This window comes from Loa loa (genome assembly GCF_000183805.2).
Source record: "Loa loa unplaced genomic scaffold supercont3.14, whole genome shotgun sequence".
NCBI classification, from domain to species: domain Eukaryota; kingdom Metazoa; phylum Nematoda; class Chromadorea; order Rhabditida; family Onchocercidae; genus Loa; species Loa loa.
In genome coordinates, this window is record NW_018108194.1 from 33,173 (window position 1) to 45,824 (window position 12,652).

A 12,652-nucleotide genomic window follows, 5' to 3' on the forward strand; every position below is an offset into this window, starting at 1 on the left:
ATCGATATTAAAATTTCAAGAAAGTCGACAGAAGAGAACTCTGAATACACAGAATTTACAATTCCGGAATTTCAGACTAATATATCGCAGTCGCTGATGACTGAAGGTTCATAGTTTTCTAAATCCGTATTGATGGTCTCCAACGACCATCGCTTATGAATTGGAATCAAGCTAAAATTATAATAAGCCTCCAATTATTTGTGTTGACAATTTGTGATTTGGGATATACCCCCTTTAGGTTTTTTAGGCAAAAATGGTAGTTTCCCAGTCCGTAATATCACAAATAAACTTAGTGCCGATTTGTAAATACATCTAATACCCCCTCCAATTTGATTAAGTCTTGAAAGGAAAACGAAATTAATTGGAGAATGCCTCATTCAGTTTAGATCACTTATTTCACATAGTGAGCAGTGAAGTAAAATTACAATTTAGCAAATTCAAGAATAGAACCAACTTAAAAAAATTTGATCTAAAGAGAAGTGCGGATAATGAAGATGTCACTATATTTTCCAATTCACATTCTGCTTGCCAACATCTAAAAATTCAAATCTTCCTTCTATGTGAAACAATCGTAAACATAGCAATTTAATCATGACATAGTTGTACAAATTTCAGAATGTTAACAAGGAAGAAGGGAAAGTGATTGTTTTTTTTCCCATCAAATTATATTTTATGCAAATCAACTAATGGCACCATACTACTTTGTTCGTTTCAGCATTCAGATAAAAACATACATCAAAACTGTAATGTACACTATTGATAATATTACAAGTGAAGGGAACAAATGGAGAGATGAACCATAACAAAAACTCTTTCAAGATTTCAAAGCAGTAAACTTATAAAATGACATGCCTGGTAAATATACATCAAAGACATTTGCTAGTTCTTGACAGATTTAAACAATATATATACTGTGTATTATGTATTAATCTGGATACTCTCATTACAATGAAGATGTATATTATGGATCAAAGAATTTTTTATTAAAAAATGATTAAAGACATGAAGCAAAAGCCGATTCATCAAAGACCAAAAATAACCACCGTAAGATACATAATAGACTCACTTAAAAGATTAGAAAAAAATCTAGAGTTAAATTCAATTACCGAACACCGTTTAAAGCGAAACATAACACTAAATACTGAACAACGTCTAAAATCAAAATATCAGATCAGAAGAGTAATGGAAAGGGCTAAATATGATAAAAAATATCTCGAAACATATGAAATGGGAATCATTCTCTCCGCCTTGTTTTTACACGTGCTCCACTGGTACTTTCACTGTCATCGATTGTGTGGCCACTTACATCAGATGTACGCTTTCGCTCTGAACGTGCTGATCGGTTACTCTGAAGAACACCATTTTTGCTTGGACATAAGCAGTTTATTAACTAGAATTTGAAGATTCAATCAAAAAGAAAAAAAAAAGTCATCGCAAGAATGCGTGGAAGAAAACGAAAATCTGAAATCTAAGTTTTCTTATTAACAGCGTTTATCACTATAGATCAGAAGGGAAATGGGAATTTATAGTAGCATTCATTTTAGCGAGAAAGCATAAGGATGGGGAAGCATATGAACTACTTGCACTTTACATAGATAATTTTTGCACAAACCCGGGAGTTATAACAGCAAAAGATCCCCACATCCAATTTAATGTTTTGCTAAACAAAAATTAAAGAGCCAAAATATTTATGCCTTAGCGATGCTGAAAATATGTAAAAACTTTACCGATGTTGAACAGGTTGGAATATTCCCCCAGTTTGACTGTAGATACCTTAATAAAAGTGGTTTCATATCAAAAATTATTCGTTTTTCATCATCTGTTTGTTCAGAGATACGAGCCACCACCGGCTTTCCATTCTAAAAAAGAAAAAAGAAATTAAAATCCAATTCTTAACTTCTAGTATTTCTCTTCTTTATGCAAGCATCTTTATGCAAAACCAAAATGCTTCAGCATCACTACAATTAAATATTACAATCCCAACAAAAACTAAAACTTAAAGCATTTGATAAAGCAATCACAGGAAAGGATTTTCCTGATAACTTCTTTCCCTGAAAAATGCAAAACAGAAAAATGTAAACTGCAGTTAGACCAAAACACAGAAATAAATTGAAGAGCCGAAACTAATTTTCACATTATCTCGTGGACAGCTGAACACTATAATCATTCCGCGGTACCTTGTAGCGTAAATTATTTCTAAGATTAAATATTTACCATCAATCAGTAAACAAAGATTTTATTACTTGTTTCAAAAAAGATGAAAAATTGGCTTTGTCACGCGAGGGTAAATCCTTGAGAAAATCAGCAATGGACATTTCCTAAAAACCAAGAAGTTAATCAACTGTAGCAGACAGTCACTTCGATTAGCTTGTGACAAGTAAATATTTAAATGACAAATGAAATCGAAAACACAATCACTGCAGTAGAAAATGCTATTATGTGATCAGTGCAAATCATATACTAATATGTAATAGCAATCTAACTGTTCAAAATCTATCGCTGCCTTACGGAGTTTGTTTTTTCGTAATAGAATGAAATGAAGTTTCTCGGTATCTCTCCCGCTTGGAAGCTATTATGTTTTTGGCTTGAACCATTCACTTTCTGGAAGACTTCAGAAATGCAACATTCAAACTAACAAACGAAAATCGAATTAATGACATTAATAAAGTCCTGTGACTGAAAAGATCATACCAATCATACACGGGAATTTTGTGACATTTTGAAAAAGTATCCTGGAGGACGAAACCACAGAAGAACATCAAACCTACACAAAAATTTATTGAAAGCAAGACATATTATCAAATCATAGTATGCCAGTGATGAAGCCACAGATTCACAATGATGATAATTTTCATAAAATACATAAGAAAAATGTCACTGACTAACGCCTACTATTAATTATTGAGAATGGTAGTTTCTTTATCTCCACTAGTTAACAATAGACGGGAATCATTCACAAGTTTTGTCCCCACATATTTGCCTTGCATAATGAATTTTGACTATTTCATATTATTTTGATCAAAGGCAGTTTGTTGAAGTTGTCTACGATTACAGTATCTATGAAACATTCTAGACAAGTTGTGATGAAGTACATTGCCGAAATTTAAGCCCTAAAAAATAGACTAAAAGCCAAGCAAATAACTAACTTTTTTCCTCCACTTGAACAACTCTCAGATTTAACAGTTAAGAAGCTTAAGAAAATCTATATTATCGAAAATCCATATTATACTTGTTCAACTCTGTGAGAAGTTAATCGATATCCTAAGTAGTTAACGGTTTTGTTCCTATAATCGAAACTACTCAATTGATGTGATTCCAAGTTCCTGTCTGTATTCGAAAAGCCTAGCAGAAGTTTAGACCAGAAAAACCACAATAATTCCAGTAGAATTCAATTGTACAACTTGGAAATTTAAAACTCTCAACATGCTTATAAATGGCTCCATTATTTAAATGTAAAATCAGAACAAACAACGCAAAATTCAGCAATCATATTGCATGAAAACATCCTAACCTGATCACAAAATACCAATCAAAAGTCATTCACCATTCCAAGCTTGATCCTGCCTTCTTCTCCAGGTTTGAAGGGCGGCAAACCCCAATACGGGCACGTTGAACAACGGAACGCATCACCAAGACCACACTAAAAGTAAAACACAAAATTTCGACTTATTCCAGGATTTTAAAAATCTTTTATATTTTGGAACTGCAATCTCAAACTTTGAAATAAAGCCAGCTAGCATCAATTTTATTTATAAAAAATGAGCTGTCGTAGCATAACATGGATAATTAAAAACTAACATTTCCACATGCTGATCTGCCAGGTTTTACTTGTGCTGTGACTTTTTCAGATTCTGCCATCTCAGCCAAGCCACATGTACAGTTTTTACATGGCCTTCGTTTCTTCATTTCACTCGAAGGATTGAACTTCCCTTCGAGATTTCCTAAAAATCTTATTTTTCTACACAAACACCAAAATATTACACGACGTCCAACAAATATCTAATAAAAGGAAGCAATTGAGGACGACACCGAGACATTTTCCATATTTACCTTTTAGCGTTGCCGTAGTGGGTTTGACATAATCTTCTTCTTGTAACAGTGTATCTTCATCAATCAAATCATCATCAACCACATTTACGTTCCATACATTTGATTCCTTACTTGAACGAGGCAATTTCAAAGGTACTGTGGCACCCACACTGAAATTTGGCTGCAAAATAATAATATCAGTCAGATTAAAATTAGCTCGTTGTTCCTGCTAAAGAGAAACATCCATAAATGTTTGAAAAGTAGGGGGGAGGGATATCCTAAAATGGAGACGACAGTTCAGCTGTCACGGTACATAACGACTGGTATATTTCAAAACATAGTGACACGTAACATGATTCGAGCAGTACGGAGTATGGAAAAACAAGCTACAAGAGTTGCTACGACAGAGGACAAGGATTTTCCAGAACAAGAAGACAAGGGTTTTCCAGAAATTCCAGAACAAAAAGAATCTGTGGCAAGCAGGAGAGAGATTAAAGTTATTGGCGAAGACTTTTCAAAAAACAGCGCTTTATAAATAGTTGAATTCTATTTTCAATAACTTTAAATAAAACCTTTTCACAATTATATGCTTCCCATACACCATAACCAACTTTCATGACACGCAGAAATCCAGCTAGCTTAATCTCCCGCAAAACTTTTACTTCATCAACGTCTGAAAACGCCCAAGGTGACGAATACTCCGCAAGGATATGCAGTAATTGGAATTAAAAAATAAGCAAAATGGAGCTAGTGGGTCGTGTAAACTTACTTCGCACATTTAATCCCACTGGACAATTAGGCTTCACTGCTAGAAAAGCCAATCGAAGTAAGCGTTCAAGTGCAGCACCAAATGTAACAATCATAACAGCATCATATATTTCCTCTTTCGTATCTACTCCTAAAAAATTAGTGGAACATCACTGAACGAAGATTTAAGTGTATTACAGTTATATAATGTGATTGATACTAGTTTTAATTAAAAACTTTTATTGATATTCCATTCAAAATCTTCGAATGAAAAGCCGTACATGAATGAATTTAATTTCAGGTCTTACTTGTTTTTATTTTGTTTTGATTTTAGATTTTATTTTCTTTCAGGTTTTATTTGTTTCAGGTCTTAAAATAATCCAAATCAGAAAATAATACACAACGCAACTCCCTCGTGTATCATTTTCTGATAAGATTATTTAACTTCTGAATCTTTTACGGGCTTCATTTTGAGGTGGTTCACGAAGCATACTATTTTCTTTAATGATTTCAGTACCTTCGAGCATGTAAGTCCACATTTAAGTGTGAAATATTAATGATGTTCAGTAGTAGATAACGAATAGATAGCAATAGTTAAAGTGCAAAAAACATAGTAGACGACCAACCAATCTGTTTATCTTTTGGGATAAGCACAGTTACTGTCTTGAATCGCGCCTTGAGCTGTTCCATACTCATATTAAAATTATCGGGTAGCTCTGGAAAGAAAGAATATATAGCACATTAAACGATACAGTAAGATAAATGACTCATTGATTTATTAAGGCGGCTGCCATATTCAAAATAACTATAATCTACAATTTCGCATTACAGTCCAAACATGGAAAGATCCATAAAATATCTAAGTATGAAGACAACCACAAAATATATCGCTGAGTTTCTGGTTTGTAGTAAAAGCCAAGCAAGTTTTTTTCAACTTCCCAACTCTCTAATTTTACATTATATTCGAGCATTTACATCATATCCAAGGAAATTGAAAATTTCAATTTCTTTGTTCAACAGCCTTGTCGCAAGTGACGGTAAAAAACAACTCCAGAAAATTTAAGTTGGGAAAGCTATGCTCGGTATGCGTAGGAGGCAGCATAATGTCTGGATATGCAACAAGAGTTAAGATTTCAAGTGAAAAAAGGTAACGCCTACATAAGAAGGCGCAAGACACAGCACTGTTAATTTGCTTTACTGCATCAAAGATTGGACCGAAATGATGGGCGTTAAAAGATCGAAAATAATACCCATTCTCTGGTTTTACTACGAAAAAAATACGCTACCTTAATTGAAACAGTAACCTCAGATAAAATAAACCAACCTTCCGTATTTGCATCCTGAAGGAATAGGATTTCTGAACTCGAATCAGCTGTACTGATGAGAAGACTCAAATCCATCTCAAGATCAATAACTGTTAGGATGGCAAAAATCTACAATTTAAATAGCACTAGGAATGACAAAGAATTCTGAAATCACTGCTAGCTTCAACTGGAAACAAGTGTCGTGTTTTGTCGTCTAAGGTCCTTTAATTTTGATACAACAGAAAGTCTAAAATTCAACAACTAGAATTGGAAGATAGAAATCGAAGAATATAACTTATGGAGCGCAGGATGTTGTAATCTTCAGTACATAGGATCACACTACCGTTTAAGTGAACTAATGAGAAGTAAAATGGTCTAAAAAAGGTTTATTTACGCAAAAAACAAAATGATCTTAATACGGAAAGGTTAAAACAATTCATAATCTGCATAATTCTAACAACCAATAATATTTTACTGTAAAAATCAAAAACAATGGCTGCAATAAAATCAAAATGCACAGAAAATAGATGAATATTCAAAAGGACTGAAGAAAGCTTAGCTAAAATTAGTGAGGATCAATTGGTGATCAAGTATCATTTGCCGATAAAAAGAAATATTTGAACAAAAGATTATTGCATTGTTTATCTATAGGACATAATAACAATATCCTGAAACTCACAAAAAATTCATATAATATATATTACAAAAAAAGTATAACGAACGGACTAAAAGTAATAGCCTCGCAGAAAGTCCTGTGGACGAGAATTATCCCTTTGCTTGTAAAGAAACCTTGAGAAGTGGAATGGCCAATCTACAGATAGTATGAAATTTGATTTTGATTACTCTGCAGAATAACCCTAATGAAACTTTTTAAAGAAAACAACATTTCTTTTGAACTAAATAAAGAGCATTATGCAAATCACGGATGTATTAAATTATAAAACCAATCAAACAATGTAACTGGAATATTTTCGAGATGACTGATCTCATCTAATTAAATCTTCCCAAAGTTCGCTTAAATATAATTATTGATTTCCTGATAGATTGTGAGATGATTACGAACCAAATTTCAGCCAAGTTTTGGCAAAGACAAAATTTTTGAAGTAGGAACTGTCAGAAAATTTTTCTTCCAATGGGCAGTATTTCAAATGGAAATAGTATTTCAGATTAAGATAATTGGGAAAAAGTGAAGGGCTGAAAAACTTCCAACATCACACAGAAACTTTCAGCAGTATCCTACACATTTTCTAATTCTTTATTGTCATATTCATCACTTGCTTTCTACCACTATCATTACTATTTCCTACGTTCTTCTTCATCTGATCTTTCTTCTGAACAAAGGAATAATGTTCGTTCACATCCGCGACGCTATTAAAATTCAGCTGAACCTCTAAAACAATGCTTTCTATATCTTACATACTTTGCATATTTTTCATTCATTCCATCAGTTTCACAAGAAAGAAATATGTGAAATTAAAGTAGTAAATTTTTTGGTACGATAATGCAACAATAAATTAGAACGTAAAAAACCATCTTTTCCTTGCAACATTTGTAATAAAGAACTTCAAAAACCGAACCGAGAACATCTGGGGACTTCAGATTCCTTTCATTTTTGGCTTCAAATGATTGCTTTCCCGACTGTAGTGATGGCAAGAGAACTAGCTTGGTTGTCCTGAACTGAACCTTCTGAAAATCATTCCCAAAGAAATTCAAAATTAAACGTGAAAATGTCTTAAAAAGTAAGTCAGCAAACTGAAAAGTAATATGCTGATTCTTTTGTAAAACCAATTATGAAACTAGGAGTAAGTCTGATTATAGTTGCTTCATAATTCTTGAATTTTAGAAGAGCAACTATTGAAATACCATTTAACAGTTGGTAGAGACTACAACGACGGAACTGGTAAGAAAGACAGTCAAAATAATACATCATAACGTACGAGAGACTGAAACGATTGTAGCAGCATGAAAGTTATTACTTGACTTCATTACGGTGAAAACAATATGTTCCGGATCTCTAAGTGCAACAGGCTCTGGCAAGACAGCTTCTTGTTGGAACAAGTGAAATCATTTGTCAATCAGAATCATGAGAAAGGATTACGTTACTGAAATATGATATTACCATACTTATCAAGTGAAAATTCTGTCAAATAGACGTAATAGTAATAGTGTCTTTTGACAGCAACAACGCTAAATTTTCTTAATTACTTTAAAAAATGTAATTTTATACCGAATTATTCTTTTGTCATACTAATTTCATTTAAAAAATCAGATCTAATATCACGGACAAGGAAGCGTGAGTGGGGATACAAACGAGTAAGATCTGTCGAAATGCCCGAAGAAGAGTGTTTGAAGTCCAAACCGCATGTTGTAATATGTCGCGAAAATTCAAAAGAAAAAAAAGAAAAAAATCCACATTTGCTGCGAAAGCATTAGTAGATCGATTACTCTCAATTCTGTCTGCCATTTTTCCATTTTGAACTGAGATACTTTTGTGTCTCCCTGGTTCATTAGCACCCTGAGTTATCATCAATGGCGAAACAGTTAAACTGGCCTTCTGGGAAATGCTTCCTTGCACATCTTTTCCTTGCAATTGCACTTTCAAACTAAATTAAACTGATGGAAGAAACAGTATTTACAGAAAATAAAGATAAAAAACGACAAACTTTCATTTGTTGATCAATAAGAAGTTCTTTATCCAATTGTCCATAAACAAAGTACTGTTTGTAGGTTCAGTGTAAGAAAGGCAGCCGTTTATGCATTTAAACAAATGAAACTTTTGTAGAGATTCTTTATTCAGCTTTAACTGCACAGTATTTGGCAGCAAGAATCCTGTCACAACTCGTATTGGGAAGGATTTAAAATCACAAATTTAAACGACTTTAATCCAAAAGAAAAAAGAAAAAACAAAACCTTTCAACAGTTTTTTTTGGTGCTTCCATCACACTTCTCATCGATGTAGAATTGGCTCGCAGAGCAGTAATTGTTAGCTTTGCCAGCACCTAAATTTTAGGAAGTGTTATTTTTATAAAGCTGATAATTTTTACGTTTTTATCTTCATAATGAACAGTCATCAAATTAAATAAATAAATAAACGATTCGACGAATAGTATTTGGTCCTTTCTTAAAGGTTTGCGCACATGCCCGCATGCAAGCATACCACCACTAAGGCGCAGGAACCAAATCAATCCGATGATTAATGAATTAGCCACACACCAATTCCGCTTTCGTCGAATCCAATGCAGTGAAACACGCGCCGAAGAATTAAATTAATTAAAAGATGTCAAATCATGAAACTTGACTATGTTCCGTATTTAGCAGCATCTCAAACACTCGCATTTAGGTAATTCATCAAGAATAAAAATGATAGAAGTTCTGTTGGTAGTTTCAAAACAGATGTCATATACGATTTAAGATAAATGAGAAAAATTTTTTCCTTTTAACTGGTAAACACATTTAGTAAACATATTCAACAGCTTAATCAGCATATGTATTGAGTTGAGAGGAGAGAATTGAGAACTGGCATCCTTATGTAGTTTCAAGCATCCTGATGTGTAACGAACCACTCCACTGGTAGGAGAGCTGCATTAATAGAACCTTCACTATATATAAGATTAACAATTTTAACTAATTAATCAGTCGTAAAACTACACTAAGACTATTTCGAAATCAGTCGTGAAACTATTATATTTTTTGTAGAATTGAAAAAAAAAAAACTAATGGAAAATAACAAACTTCTTATCGTCCTGAAGCTGTTTTAAATTCATCATGTAGAATGACAGGGCATTATCCTGCTTCGTTAATTTTCGACTGCATTCTAAAAAGACCAATCCATCAACACATTACAGTTTGTGCAAAAGTGTATATATTTTGGGGGGGGGGGGGAGAGGGGTAACTTCAAAAGAAGTAAAAAATCCTAAAATTATCACAGTCATTTTAAAACATTACAATGCATTTGTCAAATCTCCACCTATCCTTCCCAATTTCAGTCCAAAAAAAAAAACTTTCAACTCTCTAAACAAAGCTAACAAAAACAAATATTTGGAATTGAAGCTTTCTGACTCAAACGCACAGCTTGTAACTCATTTTTCAAACTGGCTTCCGAGCTTCTGCATTTTTCCAACTAAGCTTTAAAGTCTAAAAATATGAAGCACTGGTGAAGTTTCTGTTCTTCTTGGTAAACTTGAAAAATAATTTGTACAAACTCTGATTTAAAAAAATAATCACACGTTTAACTACTGTAATAAACAGCATTTCAAGCTAATAGAAGAGCAGAGCACGTTACAGTGTGATAATTTAAAATTAAACACTGAAATCCGAATCACTCAATTTAATTAAAATATGTCACATAACACATTAATTTGTACAAACCAATGTTCTCCGATTTCACTTTAATATGGCGACCCCTTTCAAGTTCAATCTGATTACGCATATCATATAGCTCGGCGTTTTGAGCTTGATAAATGTAGAAAATGAAGAAAAACAAGAGACCCGTTAAGAAACAGAATAATGGTAAAGTGCGGAATATCGATCCATTACTGGTCGCTGTAACGGGTCTGAAAATTTATAGCTTTTATTGAAATATAGGTATCTCCTGAAATTGTTTACTCAACCCTTAGTAGCTTTGGTAACCGCTAGACGAAGAATGATACAATTTGAAGTGCTGCTGAATACCATTTCACACTTTCATGTTTTGGTTTGGGGATACTCCCATGATACTGCTCGGAGAAGGGAAGTATTTGTAGGCGAACTATCAGCACCAAAATGAAACCACATAAGTCTGTATTCAAATTCATCTGAAAAAATCGATATTTATGAATGTGAAATCACGATCGACTCACCTCATAAATCCACGCCTTCGTCCATTATGCCCTGAATGCATTCTGTTATACTGCAGTTTCTAGCTTACAATGACTATAAAAGACAAGCTTAGAATTGCAATATCACTAGACTTATTCATCTCATCGCTGAAAGCAGTATTTTGCAAATTTGCGCTTGTGAAAATTACATCTGTAAATGCACTTAATTAAAATATTCTCAGAGCTTTCTGAAATGAACATTCTATAAAGATATGGTTATTGTGATCTGTAAAGACATGCTTATTGTAGATCAAAAACTTCAGATCTTCGACTTACATAATACTTATTGGAATATCGACAGCAAAAACCTTGCCATTCTCTTATAAGCATCCTCTTCACTTTGCATTATGCAGCAAATTAGACAACACTGGTAATGAAGCTGGTTATTCAGATCATTTGAGCCGTATAAGCTGAATAAGATATCTTAGCTTCACTTAAATACAATGAATTTACATCTGAGAGAGTAGCTCGAACTAGATGATGAGGTAAAATTCGGAAAACCATATGCTGTTGCTATCGTTATCCTTAACTCAACTCACTATCATCATTGCTAGCGCCGTTAACAATACAGCTGTAGTTATCACCATTACAACTAAACGTGTCATTTGCATATCTTTAACAGATTTGTCGAGATAGGATCATAAACCAAAATTAGAATCTATCAATTAGTGGAGCTTTTTAAACGTTGTAAAATGCTGTATGCATCATTACAGAATTAAGAAATCAATTGAATTATCAGGTTTAACTTCATTAAAATAAAGTAAGTACCATTTGCCATGCAAATAATGAAGTGAATAGTTTAGAGAGGAAAGGATGTGATATCCATTCATAGAAAATTAGCTCACGTTCATATTTATTAAATGATAAAATGGGAGAATCTCGTCGAAGAGAACAATCTGCATAATGAGAGTCCACTGAGAGGAACATGACAACTATATTACATGCATCTTTCAAAGTAATAAGTAGCAAACATTTAATTATCATTATGATTAACCAGTTAGTAATTAATTAGCTGAAACTTAACCTTTCCACTGCATGGAATGGAGAATGGGAGTGGAAGCTGTAAACATTTAACGAACCGCTGGGCAGAAGTTTCCTTCGGACGAGTGGGTTCTGTTCAGTGCCAATCACCGATTGGGTGGACGATGGTCATTCTTATATTTTCTTGTGTATATCATCACAGCGTTGTATTTTACCTCCGCTATTGCTGATTATACAGATGTATTACTGATGTGGCCTTATAAAGAAGCACTCGAATTTCAGTTTAACTTCCGGAAATTTTGTTAATTAATCGACGTTAGTTGACTTTAGTTAGTTGGTCAACATTTAAACTAATTAGTGGCCTCTTCAGTTAATCGATGATGTTGTCAGTACTAGGGGGAAGTGCAGCGAATGTCATCAAGACTGAAATGTAATAGTGTCCTGTTGCCATTTACCATTACTGTTCTTATTATCTTTATTGTTGTCACTGATATCATAATCAGCACCATTTTAATAACTATTAAAACCATTAAAATAACTCTTGCCATAATTTACCAATGAACGTAACATTTGTATGGTCCACGTGACGGCTTGAGCTAAAGTTTTAGAACCTAACTGCTCTGTCCAAGGATCTCTGAGTTGATGAGGTATATTTAAGCTTCGTTACTTATATATATATATATATATATATATATATATATATATATATATATATATATATATATATATATATAT

The 12,652-nt window shown here is 33.3% G+C and overlaps 4 protein-coding genes across 4 annotated transcripts; all 4 read right to left on the reverse strand.

Moving 5' to 3' along the window:
• Nucleotides 1–1,234: 1,234 nt before the first annotated feature.
• Nucleotides 1,235–2,315, reverse strand: LOAG_08429 (hypothetical protein; the record flags this gene model as incomplete). Its single annotated transcript, XM_003143961.1, has 3 exons — nucleotides 1,235–1,348; nucleotides 1,728–1,859; nucleotides 2,244–2,315. The coding sequence occupies 3 exons, from the start codon at nucleotides 2,313–2,315 to the stop codon at nucleotides 1,235–1,237; spliced, it is 318 nt and encodes a 105-aa protein (XP_003144009.1).
• Nucleotides 2,316–2,999: 684 nt separating this feature from the next.
• On the reverse strand, nucleotides 3,000–6,176 carry LOAG_08430 (hypothetical protein; the record flags this gene model as incomplete). Its single annotated transcript, XM_003143962.1, has 8 exons — nucleotides 3,000–3,110; nucleotides 3,545–3,640; nucleotides 3,799–3,941; nucleotides 4,051–4,210; nucleotides 4,602–4,702; nucleotides 4,799–4,927; nucleotides 5,403–5,492; nucleotides 6,101–6,176. The coding sequence occupies 8 exons, from the start codon at nucleotides 6,174–6,176 to the stop codon at nucleotides 3,000–3,002; spliced, it is 906 nt and encodes a 301-aa protein (XP_003144010.1).
• Nucleotides 6,177–7,327: 1,151 nt separating this feature from the next.
• Nucleotides 7,328–9,227, reverse strand: LOAG_08431 (hypothetical protein; the record flags this gene model as incomplete). The annotated part of the gene is made up of 5 exons (XM_020447702.1): nucleotides 7,328–7,470; nucleotides 7,658–7,766; nucleotides 8,494–8,683; nucleotides 8,991–9,079; nucleotides 9,174–9,227. The coding sequence occupies 5 exons, from the start codon at nucleotides 9,225–9,227 to the stop codon at nucleotides 7,328–7,330; spliced, it is 585 nt and encodes a 194-aa protein (XP_020302096.1).
• A 388-nt stretch (nucleotides 9,228–9,615) lies between these two features.
• LOAG_08432 (hypothetical protein) lies at nucleotides 9,616–10,959 on the reverse strand (the record flags this gene model as incomplete). Its single annotated transcript, XM_020447703.1, has 4 exons — nucleotides 9,616–9,679; nucleotides 9,813–9,894; nucleotides 10,449–10,633; nucleotides 10,919–10,959. 4 exons carry the CDS (start codon nucleotides 10,957–10,959, stop codon nucleotides 9,616–9,618), a joined length of 372 nt encoding a protein of 123 aa, XP_020302097.1.
• Between the last annotated feature and the right edge of the window lie 1,693 nt (nucleotides 10,960–12,652).